Source organism: Aethalodelphis obliquidens, unplaced genomic scaffold, assembly GCF_003676395.1.
Source record: "Aethalodelphis obliquidens isolate GAN/ISIS:26980383/991018 unplaced genomic scaffold, ASM367639v1 scaffold14, whole genome shotgun sequence".
Taxonomy (NCBI): domain Eukaryota; kingdom Metazoa; phylum Chordata; class Mammalia; order Artiodactyla; family Delphinidae; genus Aethalodelphis; species Aethalodelphis obliquidens.
In genome coordinates, this window is record NW_020837958.1 from 14,688,435 (window position 1) to 14,707,411 (window position 18,977).

The 18,977-nt window shown below is 44.8% G+C and overlaps 1 protein-coding gene across 1 annotated transcript in view; it reads right to left on the reverse strand.

The window, feature by feature from the left end:
• The window catches only part of KIAA1549L (KIAA1549 like), a 134,177-nt gene that overhangs the window by 70,398 nt on the left and 44,802 nt on the right, over positions 1-18,977 (reverse strand). The window contains exons 11-13 of the mRNA XM_027115069.1: positions 14,287-14,477; positions 7,010-7,137; positions 337-515 (exon numbers count right to left, since the gene is read on the reverse strand). Coding sequence (XP_026970870.1) covers positions 337-515; positions 7,010-7,137; positions 14,287-14,477 — 498 coding nt within the window. The remainder of the gene's footprint in view (positions 1-336; positions 516-7,009; positions 7,138-14,286; positions 14,478-18,977) is intronic.

The following is an 18,977-nucleotide window of genomic DNA, read 5'->3' on the forward strand; positions in this document are numbered from 1 at the left end:
GTATCAAGAAAGACAGCAGGCTGTGTGGGTGACGTGCTGGGGAAGCAGGATTTCTGATGTTTCTCTTCACAACTACAGTTTTTAAAAAGTCCCCTTTGGGCTTTCTAATGAAGGTAGAAAATGCTCTGAAAACATCACTCAGCAAACTGGTTTGGGGTGACTTGTGTCCTGATTAGTTCTGCTGAGGCCCACGCATGCAGAGATAAAAATGACCCCCAGAGCCCCGTACACCTGGATGCAACCTGCACCCAGGACCCCCAGGTGCTACTCCTTAGTCCGCATCCACGGAGGCCTGGCTGTACCCGCTCTCTCCTGCTCTGGTCCTCAGGTGCTCACCTCGCCGTTGAGTACGACCGGCTCCTGGCTCCTGTCCGAGGTGGGGTGCACCACGGGGAGGGCTGTGGGTTTTATTCCGATGAGCTGCACAGACCCAGAAGACGTGTCAAAGGGATCAGCAGCCGCCTTGCCAGAGCTGTCAAAGAGGACGGCTCCTTCCTCTTCGTCGCTCGCCGGCACTAAAGCACAACATAAACACATTGATTTTCTGGTGTGCGGAAGCTGCGCCACCGTGGGGGAATATATGAGAGGCTCACGGCCGAAGGATATGACTTTGCTCAAAATGACCTCAGGAACGACAGTGTCTGGTTCTGTGCCAATGGCTCACTCCTGCTCGTGGCTTTCTTTCTTTTTTTTTTTTTTAATTTAAGATCTACACTCTTCACCCCTCCACTGGTTTGAATTCAAAAAGTAAAAACCATTCCTTCAAAACTGTGACAGAACACACTTGAAAAAAAAAAAGTAAATTTGTTCTCTATGTTTGAGTCGGAGATGGGAAAAGTGCCATTTGGCCAAACCTGGCAACTATTCTTAAAATATGACAATCAAGAGAATAACAGCATTCAGTTTAGTCTCTGCCACCAAAGCTACCCATTTTGGCATCATGTGAAGGTCACGAGTCTTCCCTGGTCAACCAGCCACAGTAATTGCTCCTGAAACTTTTTCTTTCTTTCTAAAGACTGCTTCTTCAATGACTAGGGTTTGGTTTCTTTCATGTGACTAAAACAAAAGAAAGTTAAGAAATAACCGCCCGAGAAACGAATTTAAAGCTACAGACGACTCCCCTAATTAAGTAGAGCGATTTCCACCTACACTCTGTTAAATTAATTCTCCCCTCTGACAGAGGATTCTGCTGTGATTGCTGCAAGACAGCCATCTGCCTGCGCTTCCACAGCTAAGCTGACGGAGGATGTTGGAGGGCCAGGGGTACCTTGCTGATTTACTTGTTCTTAAAGCACGTTCCCATTAAGTAACTACACGAATGACAGTTTATTGAGCATGGCTCGGCAAGAGATAAATTAAGCCTGTTCCAACAACCAAGCCAGCCGGCAATTTAGGAGCAAAATAGGTGTTATATGAAATATGAATGTAATAGAAGTGTATTCATCTTCCCTCCCGTCTCGAGAGATTGGGATGTCATTTAAATTATCGAGAAACATAGTTTGTACCATTCTGTCACTTATCATAATCACAGAAGATCTGTCAAATTGAGCCAAGTAAATTGTTAGTTTGCAATGTGGCTAAAACACCTCAGAGTCTAACCATGGGTTATAATTGGAGGATTTTGGGGTTCTGTGGACTTATCTGTGAACAGCAGGCCACCAAGAAGCCAATGACAGAGGAAAATCTCTATTCAGATGTGTTACCAGATGCATATATCTTTTTAGAGTGTAGTTTTGCTGGGCAATTCTTGCTTTCCTACCATTATCTCCCACCAGACAACTCCGATGAAACCCAGCCTCCAATACGGCACCCAGTAATTCCTGCCTCCCGATATTCACAACCACATAGGATTAACCTGTGTAACAAAACAGGAAATTGCAGAAATGGCAATGTATCTCTTCCAAGGCTAGGTCGTAAAAAAGCATTGTTGCTTCCACCTTGCTCTCTCTTGGATCACTTCCCTCTAGGGAAAGTCAGCTGTCATGTTATGCAAACACTCAAGGAGCCCTATGGAGACGTCCATGTGGCAAGAAACTGAGACTCCTGACAACAATAATGTGAGTGAGCCATCTTATGAGTGGGTTCTGCAGGCCCGGTGAGGCCTTTCAAGGGCTACAGTCCAGGCCAATATCTTGACTGCAACCTCATGAGATACTCTGAACCCAGAGCCACCCAATTAAACCACTTCTGAATTCCTGACCCACAGATACTACGTGAGATAATAAATTTAGATTGTCATTTCGGTTGCTAGATGTTGGGGTAATTTGTTACGCAGCGATAAGTAACCAATACACTTCCTAAACAATGCCCCTCCTCTGAGCTTCCACTCTTGTCCTCCTACCTCTAAAATACACACTCCACCAGCAGCCAGGATGGATTATCTTTTCAAAAGATAACCAGATCACAGCACTCCTCTGATCAGAACCCTCTGAAGGCTTCATCTCTCTCAGAATAAAATCCAGAGTCTTTACTGTGACCTACAAGGTCCTGTACCATGTGGCCCTGGCTATCTTGCTGAGCTCATTTCCCACTTCTTCCCTGAGCCACTCTGCTCCAGCCACAATGGCCGTCTTGAACACAGCAGGCTTGTTCCCACCTCCAGGATTTTGCATTTGCTCTTTCCCCAGATCTTTACATGCCTAGTTCCTTCTTATTTTTCAAGTTGCAGCTTAAAAAAGACTTACCTTATCCACCAATCTAAAAAAAACTCACCTCATCACTCTGTTGTATTTTCTTCAATGCATTTATCACTATTGATTTGTTGTATTGATTTAATCAGCTCCCACCCCCTGCCACTAGAATATAAGAGCTCCATTCTTTCCCATCTTTTTAAAGGCTCATGCCTTTGCATTTAGCAATGTCTCACATGCAGTTGGCTTTCAATAGGGATTTGCTGAATAAATGAATGAATAAAGGAATGACTAAAATTTCCTGACTTGGAAAAAGAGATGCTGTTAGTACCTGCAGAACAATTAAACATGTAAAAGTTAACCATTCCGAGGTTGAAGAGATGATACCTAGCATTCTTATTGCTTCTGGGTTGTGACACCCTTACTCCTCACCCCGTGGAGGGAAAGGGGGGAGCATAACTATAATGGGACAGGAAAAGAACACCCTAGAAACTGTATAAACTGCAGTTCCTTTCCACTATCACTCAAAGTCATATTCAGATTTGCACAATAATTCCCCTAGGTTTCTTTAAGAGCAAAATAGTTATCCTCCCCCCAAAAGGACTGTATGGAAAAAATACATTAAAAGGCATTGCATTAAATATTAATACATTAAAATGTTATGTGAGTACAGCAGATTCGTGGGAATATTTAAAGCATAATTTATCCCTAAAGAAAAAAGCATCTGACAATGCTGAAGAAAAGGGCCACAGTGAAATTGAGGAAGTATCCTAGAACATCATCACATCATCACAGTAAATGCCACCAGGCATCCACCCTGTATCTATTTGTGTTTTATTTGCATTGCTGGTGTGAACTTCAGTATATCAGGCTGGAAAGGGAGATTTCATTTCTTTATGCTTGAACTGGCATGGGGAGAACCTTCCCACGTGAAGCAGAAAATGCTCTTAAAACATTTTCTTTTTGGGGAACCTTTATTAAAGCTCAAAGACAAATAATTTACAACTAGAATCACTGCCCTCTGGTGTTGCTTATCAAATAATAAGTGAGTCTTCATCTCACTGGCAAAGCAAAGAAAGAATAAACTGAAACTGTTTTTTGAGCTAATATTTCTGACAAATCCTCAAGGGCCCCTACTAAGAAAGTAGTGATTCATCCTCCAAGCTCTCTGATGCTTGTCCTCCTCCTGTCCCACCTGCCCCACGACAACTAGGAGGCAAGGTGTGATTAGATTCTGAAACCTGGAGGTGAAATCTTGGTGTCTTAAAGGAAGGTGCACCCTTAAGGGTCTATGGCGGTCCTTTCTTCTAAATGACTGAAGGTACAAATACATAATGTTCTCACCTTGAACTCATTGTTAACTCTTTCCTGGAAAACACTCTTTCTAAGGTGACAGTGGTTTGGGTTCAGAAGTTTAAGTATCTGTATTTAGTTGAGAGAATGCCAAATTGTTTTGCTTTCAAAATCCTAGCTCTGGCACCTATCTTTCCCACTTATATTTAAACATCACCTTGAAACAGACTCTAAAACTGCCTGCAGTTATGGTAACTAACGAGGCCATTGTGCTATAAGGACCTCCCCCTGCCCCACCCCCAGCCATGTTGCTAGTGGAATAGTGTCTTTTCCTTTTAAAGTTCTTATCTTCACAAAAAAGTAGAAAATTAGAAGCTATATATGCAACAAACCTGGTGGAAAACAAGAGTTTTAGAATGACAGCCTGGTACATGAACATTTATTAATTAACCTCAGTAACCCTAACCTCTAGAATGGATACTAAGCCATAAAAACAACTTCTGATTATTCCGCACCAAGAGAATAATCTATTCTCAGAGGCTACATTCACACAATCAAGTACTTTCTGCAAGCTGACAATGTGATGGAACCGCACCTTTTAGTTTTTCCACAATTCCATTCAACGTTATTTCCTTCCTTCCTTCCTCCCTTCCTTCCTTTCTTCCTTCTCTCCCTCCCTCCTTCCTTCCCTTCTTCTTCTGTTCATCTTCTAATCCAATAAAATATGCTATTGATATTTTTGGTGAACTCTAACCTAGTATTGTGATAAAGTGGGGCCCTGTGATTAAAAAAAAGGACAAGTGTAGGTTCCGCTGAAGGTCCAGTCTAGAATTCTGATGTGCTTTAGCATCTGTTGAATTTTACATTAAATGAGTTGGTCCTCTTATTTCTATTTGAAATGTTGAAAGTGAAACTTCATTGAACGAGAACGTGTGGTCAAAGAGAAGTGACCAAGTCTGAAAATTCACTGGGTTTACCTCTGGCAAAAATAAAATGCAATGAAGCACTGTAAACTTGGAGAAAGGACGGCTTTCTAATAAAACAAACACGTTAAAACCTCAGCCTGGTACAGTAATTGAATTTTATTCATGCACCCGGCTGTTGTTACTTCTGAACCTGATATTTAAATAATCAAAGTGACCTAAACAGAATGAGAAGGCAGGTAGAGAGGGTGGGAAAACAAGAACAGGAAGGTCAGTGGGAACATTTAGAGAAGTCAATGCCTCACCAGCTGGGTGGGGAGTGATGGGGTCTGAAACTGACCCCACCCGCTCCTCTTCTACAGATTAAATGCAGGGCACGGGGAAAGGCATCATCTTGTCAGTGGGTATTTACTGACAGAGGAGTCTGTATATTGCATATTTTTAAGCAAGAAAAAGGGCACAGAACAGTGTGTACATTGATCCCATTGCACAAAATAAAATAAGGCAATACAACAAAAAACATGTGTTGATACATGTGAAGATTCATGTGTGTTGTCATATGCATAGTAAAAAAGTCTGAGAGAGACACACACTGAGTTATTCAAGGCCATTTGAGGACTGGGGTGGGTGATGGGGTATCTGGGGGAGGATGGACTTTGACTCAACTTTATACATTTCCGGGAAGAATATAAAGGAAGGAGGGAAGGAGGGGTGTGATGGGAGTAGGGGGGGCATCTCGGTTAAAGGCAATGGCAGTCACCGCAGTTGGTTAAAACAACCTTCCCCTATGGCTTCACTGCATTGCCTCTGGGTTGCCTCACTCCCTCTGACCACCTTCCTTAGCATCTCACTCTGGGAGGAAAGAGGAGAAAGTGGCTAAGTTCACATCTCCCTTTATAAGCCACAGCTCCTGTGGCCCGCTGTGAGCTGTCTTGGCAGACTGCCGACAGGCAGAATTTCTGGTGGTCCCAGGTAGGGTGATATTCCAGGAAAACCCCACAGGTCACACCCTGATTCCGGTGTGGAAAGCACAATCTCTGTGTGGCATGGGGGGGGGGGGATCAGGAAAAGAAAAAATGTAAGAATCAAATCAGTTTGACAGTTTAAAGAAATGCTTTATATAATGGTTGGAAATGGGAACAGGGACCACATTTTCCATGCAGAAGACAAATGCATTGTGCCATTCTTTCTTTTTTGGTCAGAAAAAAGAAAGAAGTAAGTGACGTTCGAAAACAAAAGAATATCCTGGCACTAGTTTCAAGGGAGAGTCCTGAACCACACTTCATCAGATTCCTGTACAAGGGAAGCACAGCTAACTAGAGCGCCAGATGGTTTGCCTTTTCGCCCAGCATTTCTGTAGGACTCCACCTACAGCCCTTTGATATCCAAAAGGAATTTTCCCTGATCTGAGTGGCAGCACTTTAGGAAGCCAGCATCACACACAGAAGGACCGAGTGGAGACGAGGCTCAGAACAAAAGTGGGATGAGGAGGAAGGAGGCTGCACATTGATGTCTAAGAGGTGAGATCTCCAGGTGGCGTCACAGCACACTAAGGCAGCGCTGACGGCTTGGAAATAACCCCCAACACCAACCCTTTAAAGGTGCTGAAAAGATCTGCACGAGGGAGAAACTAAACGGTTAAGTTTCCCTGGAGCATAAAGACAACCTCAGGCTGATTTTTATGATGAGAGATTTATTACTGTCTTGATTTTCCTGGGAGAGATGGATGTGTAATATCTGGACTCACTGGCACAGACTGAAGCCCTGAAACTTATCAAGCGAGTCAGGGCAAGAAAATGAGGGGACTCTCCAAGACAGGCAGCGTTTCAGAAACCTGCCACCCTCGTGGACCTGGTGCTACAAATCAAGGCAATTCACCCCCAAATGAGAAAAATCTCTAAGCAAACATCAGCTCAATCTGTATAGGGTTTTTCTCAGGCCCTGCACAATTCCATAAGCACAGAGGGCAGACGAAGTGAAACACAGTAATTCAGGCAAGGGCGTAAGGCACTACCTCAAGAGGTAGGTAGGACCTTTCCGGGACAGAGTAGAGAGAAGAGTGGGCGGTGGTCTGAAGCACACTGGTGTGCGAGCCTGTGCACGTGTGTGCGCGCACGTGTGCGCTGGGCTTGGGGGTGCTGCTTGGCAGGGAAGGCTTCTCACCATTTCTCTTCCATGCCTCCTCCTTTGTCACTTTCTGCTGTGCCATTACATTCTGGGGTGAGCGCCTCCCCGAGCTGGGCTTCCCTGATTCGTTGCTGATGACAGAGCCATTCTCACTGGGCGACCTGCTGGAGGTAACCATAGCAACAGGGAGACGGTAAGTTTCAACTAGAGCAGCCTCCTCTCAAGGTTATTTTATTCGCACAGTTTGTGTCTGCAGCCTTTCATTCTGGTTTTACCCACAAAGAAGACACGATACAGGAAAAGGAAAAAAACACACCCAACACACGGCATGGGTTAAGGACCTGGCTGTTGTGAAGTGTGTTTCCCAGTGCTGGGCTCCTCAGAGAAGTTCAGTGAGCGCAGCGCTCCATTCCCATCTCTTTTTCATGAACCCCCAGTGACCAGGGACAAGACAGTGCTGGCGTTTGGAAGCGTGCCCTCTTTTTAAAACGCGGCACTTTGGATAGTGTTGCAGAGTGTCTGATTCACATGGCATCTTGAGGGACATGCATAAAACATGGTTCTCTTTGGCTGGTCTCTTTACAGAATATAGCTTGACTCCTAAAGATTAAGTCACTCAAGCTAACTGGCAACCACTTACATTTGAATCTACCAATTCGAGCTATTCATTCATTCAGGAAAGACTTTATGTGCACCTCCTCTGTGGATTTGTGTCAGGTATACAGGTATATAGCGATATGAAGACACCACCCAGGTTCTCCAAAAGCTCCCCACCACGAGCACCTACCATGTGCCAAGGACTGTGCTGAATGCTTCCAAACTGTTAATGCATCCTTATGACAACTCACTGACGTGGTGACTGTCACCTTTGTTAGCAAGTGAGGAATTTCAGGAGGCGAGGTGTTTTGTCCAGGACAGAGTTGGGAGTGGTGGATCAGCCCTGGAAGCCAGGGCTCCCCCTGCGGGTAGGAGCTTTCGCCACAGGCCAGAGCCCCTTCCCTTTCTGTCTCCTACAATGTCCCAGATGAGGCAGGCCTTACACAGGGCAAGCCACAGGGCCTTCTCGCCTTCCACTGGGGCCACTCACTGGTGTTCTGGAACCTGTGGGAAAATGGGCTCTTGGGAACCCCTGCTAAGGGTCATGCTCCTTGGATCACATCAGCCTGTGGGTGGGCTGAGCTAGAGACCCACTGCCTTCTCCTCTGTGGGAGACAATCAGGAAGCAGCTATGCAGAGGTTCACCAAATCCCTTGTTGTTCTGATGTCAATTGTCCAAATTCAGCACCTACTGGCATCTGGCCCCTACAATGGAAAATTGACTGGAATAAAATGCAGCCCTTCAGAAGACCTACATAGACATTTCTCCAGAAAAGACACACAGATGGCCAAGAGGCACATGAAAAGCTGCTCAACATCACTAATTATTAGAGAAATGCAAATCAGAACTACAATGAGGTATCACCTGACACCAGTTAGAATGGGCATCATCAAAAAATCTACAAACAATAAATGCTGGAGAGGATGTGGAGAAAAGGGAACCCTCTTGCACTGTTGGTGGGAATGTAAATTGATAGAGCCACTATGGAGAACAGTATGGAGGTTCCTTAAAAAACTAAACACAGAATTACCAGGTGACCCAGCAATCCCACTACTGGGCATATATCTAGAGAAAACCATAATTCAAAAAGACACATGCACCCAGTGTTCATTGCAGCACTATTTACAATAGCCAGGACATGGAAACAACTTAAATGCCCATCGACAGATGAATGGATAAAGAAGATGTGGCACATATATACAATGGAATATTAGTCATAAAAAGGAACGAAATTGGGTCATTTGTAGAGATGTGGATGGAGACTGTCATACAGAGTGAACTAAGTCAGAAAGAGAAAAACAAATAACGTATATAAATGCATATATGTGGAATCTAGAAAAATGATACAGGTGAACCGGTTTGCAGGGCAGAAATAGAGACAAAGATGTAGAGAACAAATGTATGGACACCAAGGGGGGAAAGCGGGGGGTGGGGGTGATGGGATGAATTGGGAGATTGGGATTGACATATATACACTAATATGTATAAAATAGACAACTAATAAGGACCTGCTGTATAAAGAGATAAAATAAAATTCAAAAACAAATTGCAGCCCTTGACCCATAAGTAAGCAGCTTCTTAAGTGGAAGCTGCGTATCCTGGTGGATGCTCCTCTACCTCCTCCTCCCATCCCCCTCTCATCCTCTGGGAATTTGGGATCCTCAGTCCTGTACACTTTTGTGCACTTTAGCACCCTAAAAGCCACGCACGATGAAAGTGCCCGCTCACAACCGTGGGATAAGGCAGAGTCAGCCACGAGCGTTCCACAGAGCACCGCTGGGGCCACGGGAGATGCTCCCCGCCAAGGATGCACAGACAAGCACGAGTCTGGGAGATGTCAATCACTATACTCCCTCTTTGGATATTCCTACAGCACATCAGCATATCAAAGGCTCTCATCAGTCCTGTCAGAAAGAGACTCATCTTGTTGTGTTTAATTCAGCACTTCCCCGTTTGTTTGGCCACAATCTCTTTCACCATAAAAGCAATACAAAGAACGTAGTTCAGGAAAATATGAATGAGGCATTAACTAGTTGATCACTGAGTGCTGGGTGTGCAGACACACACACACCTTTGGATCGTTTTCAGAACCTCACAGTTAATGATCCCTACTCTTCCAACCGGCTTCCTTGGCACAACGAGGCTTTCACTGAGGTCCCAAAGGAAAGGCTCCTTGCAACCTACTTCACATGCACAAAACATTTAATGGTTTTTGTAGCGTTTGCGTACCCTTTCCCTCATTTGATCCTGAAACGATCTGCTGGCTATTACTCTGGCTCCGAGGAAAGGTATGAATGAACACATTTCTGGAGGGGAAAAAAAAAACCCAGCTTGGCTTTATTCTTTGCATCAGCTTATAGATTTACGTTTACATGGACCTGTCAACTCAGAATTTCTGGTCAAAAACAGAGAGTGAGATCTACGTATGTGCGTGTGTGTGTGTGTCCACTCATGACAGTAACAAAAATGTCTTTGAAAGTAAGTGTCACCTGAGAGGTTGCAGTTTAAGTCTATTGAGCTCAGTAGTCCCCGTTCTGAGTATGGGTGTACATGGATCCTGGAAGAACAATCTTGGGGGTGGGGATTAATCAACTGCTGAACAATCAGGACCAATCACTGCACTGAAGTACCCACTGCGAATGGCTGGTGCTTCTCTATCCTTGCTCGTTAATCCCAGTCATGGAACAACAAAATAGCCATCGCCAAAAGCCCACCTAAGGAAAAGGACCTGAAACATCATCTGGTTGTCTGTAATGGCTGAATCTTCATTTTTCCTTCAGTTTTAAAACAAATTTTTTAAAGATATCTTAATGACCACCAGATCACTGGCTTCCCCTATTTTTCACCTGCAAAACTTTTTGGACCATCTAACGGCCCCATTCTGAAGGGTCCTGCTCTAGCGGGAACGAGGAAACTGAAGTGGCAAGTTGGGGAAGCTAGAAACATAGATGCGTGATGGGCTTGCTCTTGGATGTGGCATCCTGAAATCTTCCCAAATGATCAGAGATTCCTGTGATCAACTGAACTTGAACAGAGGTGATGTTTCTCCCACAGCTATGGCAATGATATAGCCAGTCTTTAATAAAAGTATATTGTTATGGTAAAATTATGAAGCAAATGGAGAAATCATTCAATAGGGTAGGCATTGTTTTCTTTATTTGTATTTGTTTCATAAGCTAATATTTCTTAATAAAAATCTGAGGTTAAGTATTTAAATTTGATTAGCAAGAGTAGACTCCTTGCAAATTCAAGAAACAAAATAACAATTTTTTTTTTTTTTTTTTTTTTTTTGCAGTCTGCGGGCCTCTCACTGTTGTGGCCTCTCCCGTTGCGGAGCACAGGCTCCGGACGCGCAGGCTCAGTGGCCATGGCTCACGGGCCCAGCCGCTCCGCAGCATGTGGGATCTTCCCGGACCGGGGCATGAACCCATGTCCCCTGCAGTGGCAGGCGGACTCTCTACCACTGCGCCACCAGGGAAGCCCCCTAAAACAATTTTTTTAAAAGAAATCTTTGCACAATTTAAACCACTCAACTAGAATGGGTGGAAAAGTTTCTATTCTTCCTGGCAGTGCAGTGCTATGTTCATATTCTAATTTTAGTAATTCTATTGATTTCTTTTCAGTGACCTCTAAATAGGTGATAAACTGTTAGCATGCCTTTATGGTAGTACCTGGCAAAGATCATAATGAGAATAATTTCTATAGATAATACTACTTGCAAGTCAACTCAGATAAATCATCCATTGCTTCTCTGTATGTTTCAACTTCATGCTGGGGTGGACTGTTGCAGTTAAGGTCCCAATTTGTTCACACCTCCCAGTAACCAAGCTTAGGGTAGTCCCCTCCCACACTGACTCTGGACTTGACTATGTGTTTTGCTTTGGCCAACAGGACAGTAGCAAACATGATAAGAGCAGAGACTTGAAGCCTGTCTGGGGCTTCTTTTCTTACTGCTCTTGGAACCCTGTAACCACCTTGTGAGAAAGTCAGTGCTAGCCTGCTGGAGGGTTCAAGACCACATGTCAAGAGGTCCCAGTTACCTGGCCACCCCAGACAAGGCTGTCATCAACAAGCCAGCCCAGCAGGCCTTCCACCTGACTAAGGATGCATGAGTGAGCCCAGCTGAGATCAGCCAAGCCTAGCTCAGACTAGAAGAACCACCCAGCTGAGCTCAGCCTCAACTGCGGACCCACCAAAAATCATGAGCTAAAGAAATGGTTGTTGTTTTAAGTTGATAAGCTTTAGAGTGGTTTGTTAGAGGGCAACAGATAATTAATCCACATGCCCTCAACATTCTTTCCCACACAAGCTGAAATCCATCCCTGTTTCTCTGTACCTCTTTCTTAAGTACCAAGATCTCCTAGAGAAAAGCACAGAGCCTTGCTGCTTGACTCCAATGCAAAATTTATATATTTGATACAAACAATCCTTCCTTCCTCCTGCAAAGACTCCCCTCTCTTGGCTTCTCAGATTCCACTCTTGCTTCGCTCTCCTTGTGCCTTTCTTACTGATGCTTTTCAGACTCTTTTGCTGATCCGTCTTCATTATCTGGACCTCTAATCGTTGCAATGTCCCAGGGGTCAGTTCTTTGATTTCTTCTCTAGCTACACTCTCCTAGGTCCCCATCTAGTCTCAGAGCTTTTTATAACCAAACGCTGACAGCTCCTACATTTATATTTCTACTCTGGACCTCTCCTCTGAACTCCAGACTCATATGGTTAACGGAGCTCTCAACATCTCCACTTGCATGTCTCGTGAGCATCTCAAACTTAACATACCCACATCCATACTCTTGATTGTCCCCTACGAACTTCTCCTCCAGTCTTCCCCAGCACAATAAATGGCAAATTCATCCCTATTTCCATACCCCACAACAATCTATCAGCAAATCCTGTCAGCCCTTCCTTCTAAACATCTCTAGAACCCAATCACTTCTTCCACTCTTGCAATAGCTTCCTAATGGGTCTCTCTGCTTCTATTCTGCTTCTCTACAGTCTACTTCCACACGGCAGCCATAGTGAACCTTTAAAATTGCAAGTCACATCCCATCACTGTTCCTCTCAAAACCTTCCAATGACTTCTGATCTTTATTCACAACAAAATCTCAAGTCCTGACTTTGGTCTATAAAGCCTGACATGCTCAACCTCAGGCAGCTCTTCTGGCCCACCTGCTACCACTTCCCCCCTCGTTCATATCAGCCTCTTTGGCCTTCGTGCTCTTCCTTAAGCAAGTCAAGAAGTTCCCTCCCCTGGGCTTTGTACACACTGTTCCATCTGCTTGGAAAGTTTTTCTGCAAGATAACCTCAAGGCTCACACATCATTTCAATCAGGTCTTCCTCAAATGTCACTTTATCAGAGAGGCCTTCCCCAACTTCCTGCTAAAATAGCCTCATGTTCCCCTCTCCAACTCTGCATTCCCTTACCATGCTTTGGTTTTCTTCTTTGTACTCATCACTGCCCAACCTACTATATTTCTATTTCTCTATTTGTTTATTGTCTATCTCTCCCTACCAAACTGTAAGCACCACGGGAGTAGGAACTTTATCTTGTTTACTGCAGTATCCCTAGTGCCTAGTAGACAGCAAGCAGTCGATAAATATGTTAGGTGAAGGGAGGGAAGGAGGGGGGAGGATGTAGCTTTTCCAGCCGCCACTGTGGCCCCAGGTAAGGTTGGCAATGGGAGCTGGTTCAGCCAGACGACAGGGCTGGCCAGAGAGTTCATTACCTCTTTGTGAGCCTATTGCAAAGTCCTAACAGGCTCCTGCCCTCCAGCCTAACCTCTCCCATCTATCATCCACATTGCCGCTGGAGTAGTCTTTCTAAGATACGGGCTGGACATCACTGTCTCCCTGAAGAACTTTCAGTGCCTTACCAACGCCTAGAGAATAAAGGTCAAACTCCTTAGGCTGGCAGTTAAGACCCTCCACAGTTTTCATCTATCTTCTGGTTTCATCTTTCACTATAACCCAAGCACTGTGAGCTCTAAGCCCCAGCGACACTCATTATTAAGTGAGCATGGATGTCCGTATCTCTCCTGGCTCTGCCAGCCTGGATGCCTTTATCTCTTCCCCGCTATGGGCATCCCACTTGCCCTTCAAGGCTTGGCTACAACATAACCTCCTCCACGACGTTTTCCCTCAACAGAATTAAATTCTTCCTCCTCTCTTTTCCCCAGGACTTGGTTCAGACTCCACTGTGGGCACCCGCCCACACGTTTGGTATTTCAGCAATTTCCTTCTGTCTTTCCATCAGGAGATGCTCGGGGTCAGGAATCAATCTTAAACCTTTTTGTAGTCCTCCCAATGCCTGTCAAAGTGCTCTGTAAAAGCTCAATAAATGGTTTTTGAACTAAAATCATAAGCTATAGAGAAATTGCCAGATAAAATACAACTATCCTGAACCAAAGGCACTGCTCTTGAGATAAATTAAAAATATAAGTGTGACATCAGTGCCAAAGTTGTCATAACAAATCTAAGAGCTAAACCTCTTCCGTTGGGGTTGATCAGGCATCTAAAACCTTACAACGAGTGGCTCATGAGAAGCAGGTATTGTGATTCTTATCGTCTCCCTTAGTCTCCTTCTCAAATATTCAAAACAAGCACGAAGGGGAATTTTTAAAGAGAACAGAGGAATTAACTTGAGGGCTTCAGCTGTTCTCCCCATCCATGATTTCTCTTGCTGACACAGAGAGGCAGAAGCTGGCCCCATGCCTACCTCTTTCTGGTTTCGATGGATTTGGCCGTCTTGATAGTACTTCCATCCTGAGGGGCATCCCTTTCCTGAGAGGCAGGAACATCTCTAACGGGCAGTGGGAGGACCACCGTTTCCTGAGTCACGGGGATGACCTCTTCGTCCACCCCTTGCTGGCCCAGGTGCTGCTTGGCATAATCAAAGCCCTGCACAGGCTGCAAAGAGGAAACAGATTTGCAGTCACGTTTCTGGCAAAGCAAGACGCTCACAGCAGCTTTAAGAGAAGACAGGTGGGAAAGTGCACGTGCTGGGACCATACTTAGCTTTCTGAGGAACAAGAGTTAACAGAAATCTCCATCATAATTTCTGTCTCTGCAAAATCAAAATCCGTGTTAATTCCACCTATAGCTCCAGAATCTCTGTAGATAAGACTCAGAAAAATGACGAGTATAAACAAGATGCAAATATGTGTGTGAGAACAAATACTTTCAAGGATTTTAGACCCCTTGTTTTAAGTCACAGGATACTGCTAATTAGAAGCTCTTAATTGCTACATTAAACAGGTCCCGCATCTTCTCCTACCTAGGAATATTTTGTCATCCCTTAAATCCTGTTTAATAGCAGGTGTGTGGCCTTGCCAAGTCACTTGGACTCTGAACCTCAGCTGTCTCATCTGAGAAATGAGGATAATCATATCTGCTTTACCTCCACCACCCTTGAGTATGAAAGGGGATCACAGCTCTGAAAACAGAGGGAGGAAATGTGCTACCACATGCGAGGCAGCACAGTTATTAACAATAAAATGGAATCTATGGAATCACTCTTTAATCCAGACCTCTCCCTTAAGCAGGCTGGCTCTCCTATAATTCATTACTGAAAAATTAGCAAGGCTTTTGTTGTACAACGTCTGAAATCCCAAGTGAATAGGGCAGCTGTGAGCAAAACCCAACAGACATTTATTAGTGGGGTAATGAAAAAACCAAGAAGCATATTTAAACAATTCCTGCGAGTGTCTCTATTCTGCTTGACACCCCAAAACAGCACAACACAGATTTGAGGCAGGACGATGGGGAGGTTAAGGTCAGCAGCTCCAAAAGCAGACAGCCTGGATTCAAATCCTGGCTCTGACATGTATTAGCTGGGTGACCTTGGGCAAGTTACTGAAATTCTCTGCACATGTTTCCTCACCTGTAAAATGGAGAGAATAACAGCGTAAGCAGGATCAAAGGTGTATGTCTGTGAGCGTGATATTTAACTACCCTCAAAGGGAGGCTGTGTAGATTACATAAGTAAATTCAAGTCCAGCATTTAGCTAAGTACCTGACACACAGCAAATGCTCAATCAATATTAGCTAATACTGCTTTCCTGCCTACTAAATCATAGGCCAGGTGAAATGGACATCAGTGGATTCTCCTTAAGAAAATTTGGGATGAAACTTAACCTCTATTGTTTGGGTTCTATCAGCACTTGATATGATCAGAAGTTCCTCCTTCAGCAGGTAACTTAGCTAAGAATTGTAACAGGAAGGCTCCAGACAGATTTAATGGTCTAAGACCCTGGCCCAACCCATCAAATCGTGTCTCAGAATAGGATGGAGTTTTCTTGCTAAATCCAGCAAAGCTTCCTTATTTCAAGCTGTCTGTAGTATAGCCATGGACAGTTCCCTGGATAAATCACTCTGGGAGGTGTGGTCACTGGTCTCTCTTCTCTGAGACACTCACACTCTGACCCACGTGGTAACCACTAAAATTCTATGCTAAGATCTGGGAATGTGCTTCTGAAATAGTGTTTGTTCATTTCCCTCCCCTCCCTTGGTGGTACATGAAATACAAAGGAGCCTTCAGAGGATGTGCTGATGTTCCCAGAATACTGACTCACCTGCTTCTCCTACAAACAACTGATCACCAATTGAATTCAACTGAAATATTTCTGGAAGCTGACCTTTTCTCTCCAGGTCCACTGTTGTACGGACCCTGCCCTGGTCTTGTTACTTCCATTCTGCTCCTTTCCAGGCCCACCCTTGACAAGCCTCCAAAGTTACCTCCCTTAGAACCATGTCAGGTCATCATCACTACCTCATGAAAAACACTCCACGGCACCCAAACCCTTTGGCAAGGCACCCAAGGCCCTTCACATTCTGTCTGAACCCATGTGCCCAGCCTCATCTCCTGCTGGTCCCTTTTATGCCATACCCCCATCCTCCCATTATCCTATTCAGTTTTGTTCCAACTCTAGTTATTGAGCACTGGCTTGTGTCAGGGACTGCGCTTGGTTCTGGAAACATAAAGGTGAATAATAACTGGCCCCCTACCCTCAAGGAGCTCACAGTTTCAGCTTCACTTGATATTACTGGTACAGTATCGAATACGTTGCATAAATTATGTCATTTCATCCTCACTGTAGTTCAAGGAGGTACGTATTGTTATGGTTCCCCATTTTAAAGATGAAGAAACTGAGGTTGAAAGGTTCAGCAACTTCCCCAGGCTCACACAGCTGGTCTCTGGTAGAGCCGGGATTTGAACCCAGTACTCTATGGCCCAGAGCCAGAACACCCAACCACTGCTTGATGGTTCTTCCCACGGCCTCTCCTCTCCTTCTGCAGCCTGCCATCTTGGTTGGGCATCTTCTACCACACTTGGCCTGGCTCCTGTGTTGAGCCTCCTCGCCTGTGTGTGAGGTACTGGGAGTCTGCATTGGCGGCTAAGATGACCTAAGAACCTAGTGAGGAAGACGAGCTAGCTCTGGCTTGCCCCCCTGATCCTCACTCTCTCTGAACTTGGCCTCTCACCCTTCACACTGGGCTGAAGTTACCCACTAGATACTTCAGGAGACTGGGTTGACGGTGGGTGAGCAGGGAGACATTAAGGAATAACAAGCTTAAAAGGCGGCCCTTGTTATTAGGTTAATAAGAACAATCCCTGTGCATGTTCAGTACTTACACCCTGCAAAACACTGACACCTCATTTCATTCTCACAACAGGAAAGCAGGGCAAACAGCACAGTCTTCACTTTATAGGTAAGAAAACAAAAGCTCAGAGAGGTTCGGTGACTTGGCCAAGATCACACAGCTAAGTGGTGAAAGACTCAAGACTAGTACCTTACTCTTCTGACTGACAGGATAGTGGTCTTTCAACCTCTAACTTGAAAATCACCTGAGATTAACTAACTGCCCACGGGACACACACTAGTGACCCCTAACACCGTTAATACAACATCATGAAACGTTTACAGTTGCTTTAATGAGTTTTGTAAAATTATCAAATCAAAATAATCTCCAACAATTTCAAAGGTAAACATGTTACCCAGATCTTTTAAGAAGAAAGCATGTGTAATAATAAACATCAACTTATATATAATATTTATTCTGTACCAGGTACACTCAAAGTAATGCACATAACTCAATCCTCACAACAACCTGTAAGTGAATACTGTTATCACCCCCATTTCACAGATGGGAAAATTGAGGCACAAAGAGGTTAAGTATGGTCATATAGATAATATGTGAGAAATAGGAGACAGTTGGGCATCTTTAGGGGGTGACTAAAGCAGACCCATCCCAAGCAGAAGGTCATGCCAACCAGTGCATTCCCTCCAAGCTCACTCTGCACCTGGATATGGCCCTAACAACTTTCTCTTAAGGTGGCCTGTTCCAGGGGATCATGTTCTCTTCAGTTGAAGGGAAAACCTGGGGAAAGGCTATGAATCCAATGACAAAGAGGAGGGAAAAGTGAACTAGGAAGAAAGGAGGCGATAAAGGCATGATGCCTGGCCCTCGTCCTGCGCTGATCATTTTCTCAACCTTCTACCTGCCGAAGCCCGGATGACAGCAATGGTAATAGGGTTACATCTGTGGTACCTTGTCTCTGCAGAAGGGTGTGGGCGTGCACGGCTGGGTCTTGGCTCCCGGGACAGCCACACTCACCTCCTTTTAGGATGTTAAGTCTATTAGTGGGGCTCAGCAAGGATCCCCAGCCATGTCCTCTGGCACTGCAGCCCGCATCCTTACAGGCACAGTGGTGTCCCTGGAGACTAGGAGACCACCCTCCCGGTCTCTGGATTGGTGGCGAAAGCTAACTTTTTCATCCCGCCTGGTCCCTTGGCGTTAAATGAATTCTGCTCACACGCAACGGTTCTGAGAAGTGATGCAGGCGGCTCTCTCCTCTTGCAAACACTGCAGTGCCCCTGGGTTGCAACGGGCAGGACTGCGGTAAGAAAGAGGCAGTTCCACCCCGCTGGTTTCCCGTGATAAAAGGGCTTTGGAAATCAAGTGCGTAGCCCAGTCTCATTGAGGGAGAAAACAACCACCATCACCCCACACAAGTGAACTCAATCATCTCATGGAACATAAATTTGCTTGATTTTCCACAGCAGCCGGGTATCTGTTGCAGCACAATGCACCGGGAAGGGACATAAACGGGGCTATGAAAACCCACACACATGAATCTGTTCCAGCCTCAGACAGCTTTCCAGCCAGAAGATATGCTGAAATCATGTGCTGCCCAACTCATCTCGGCAAATTAGTAAAATTTTGGCTTCATCTAGCACACAAAGATGGCATTTACAACCTCAGTATGGCATGTTTTGCATTCCTGGACTCAGCTGCAATTAGATTCTGGTAATTACTGTTATGTCTGCAAGGCTCAGATTATAACCAAGCTAAGATGGAAATGAAATACCCCTTCTTGGAATAGTTTCATTTTTCACTGCTTGGGTA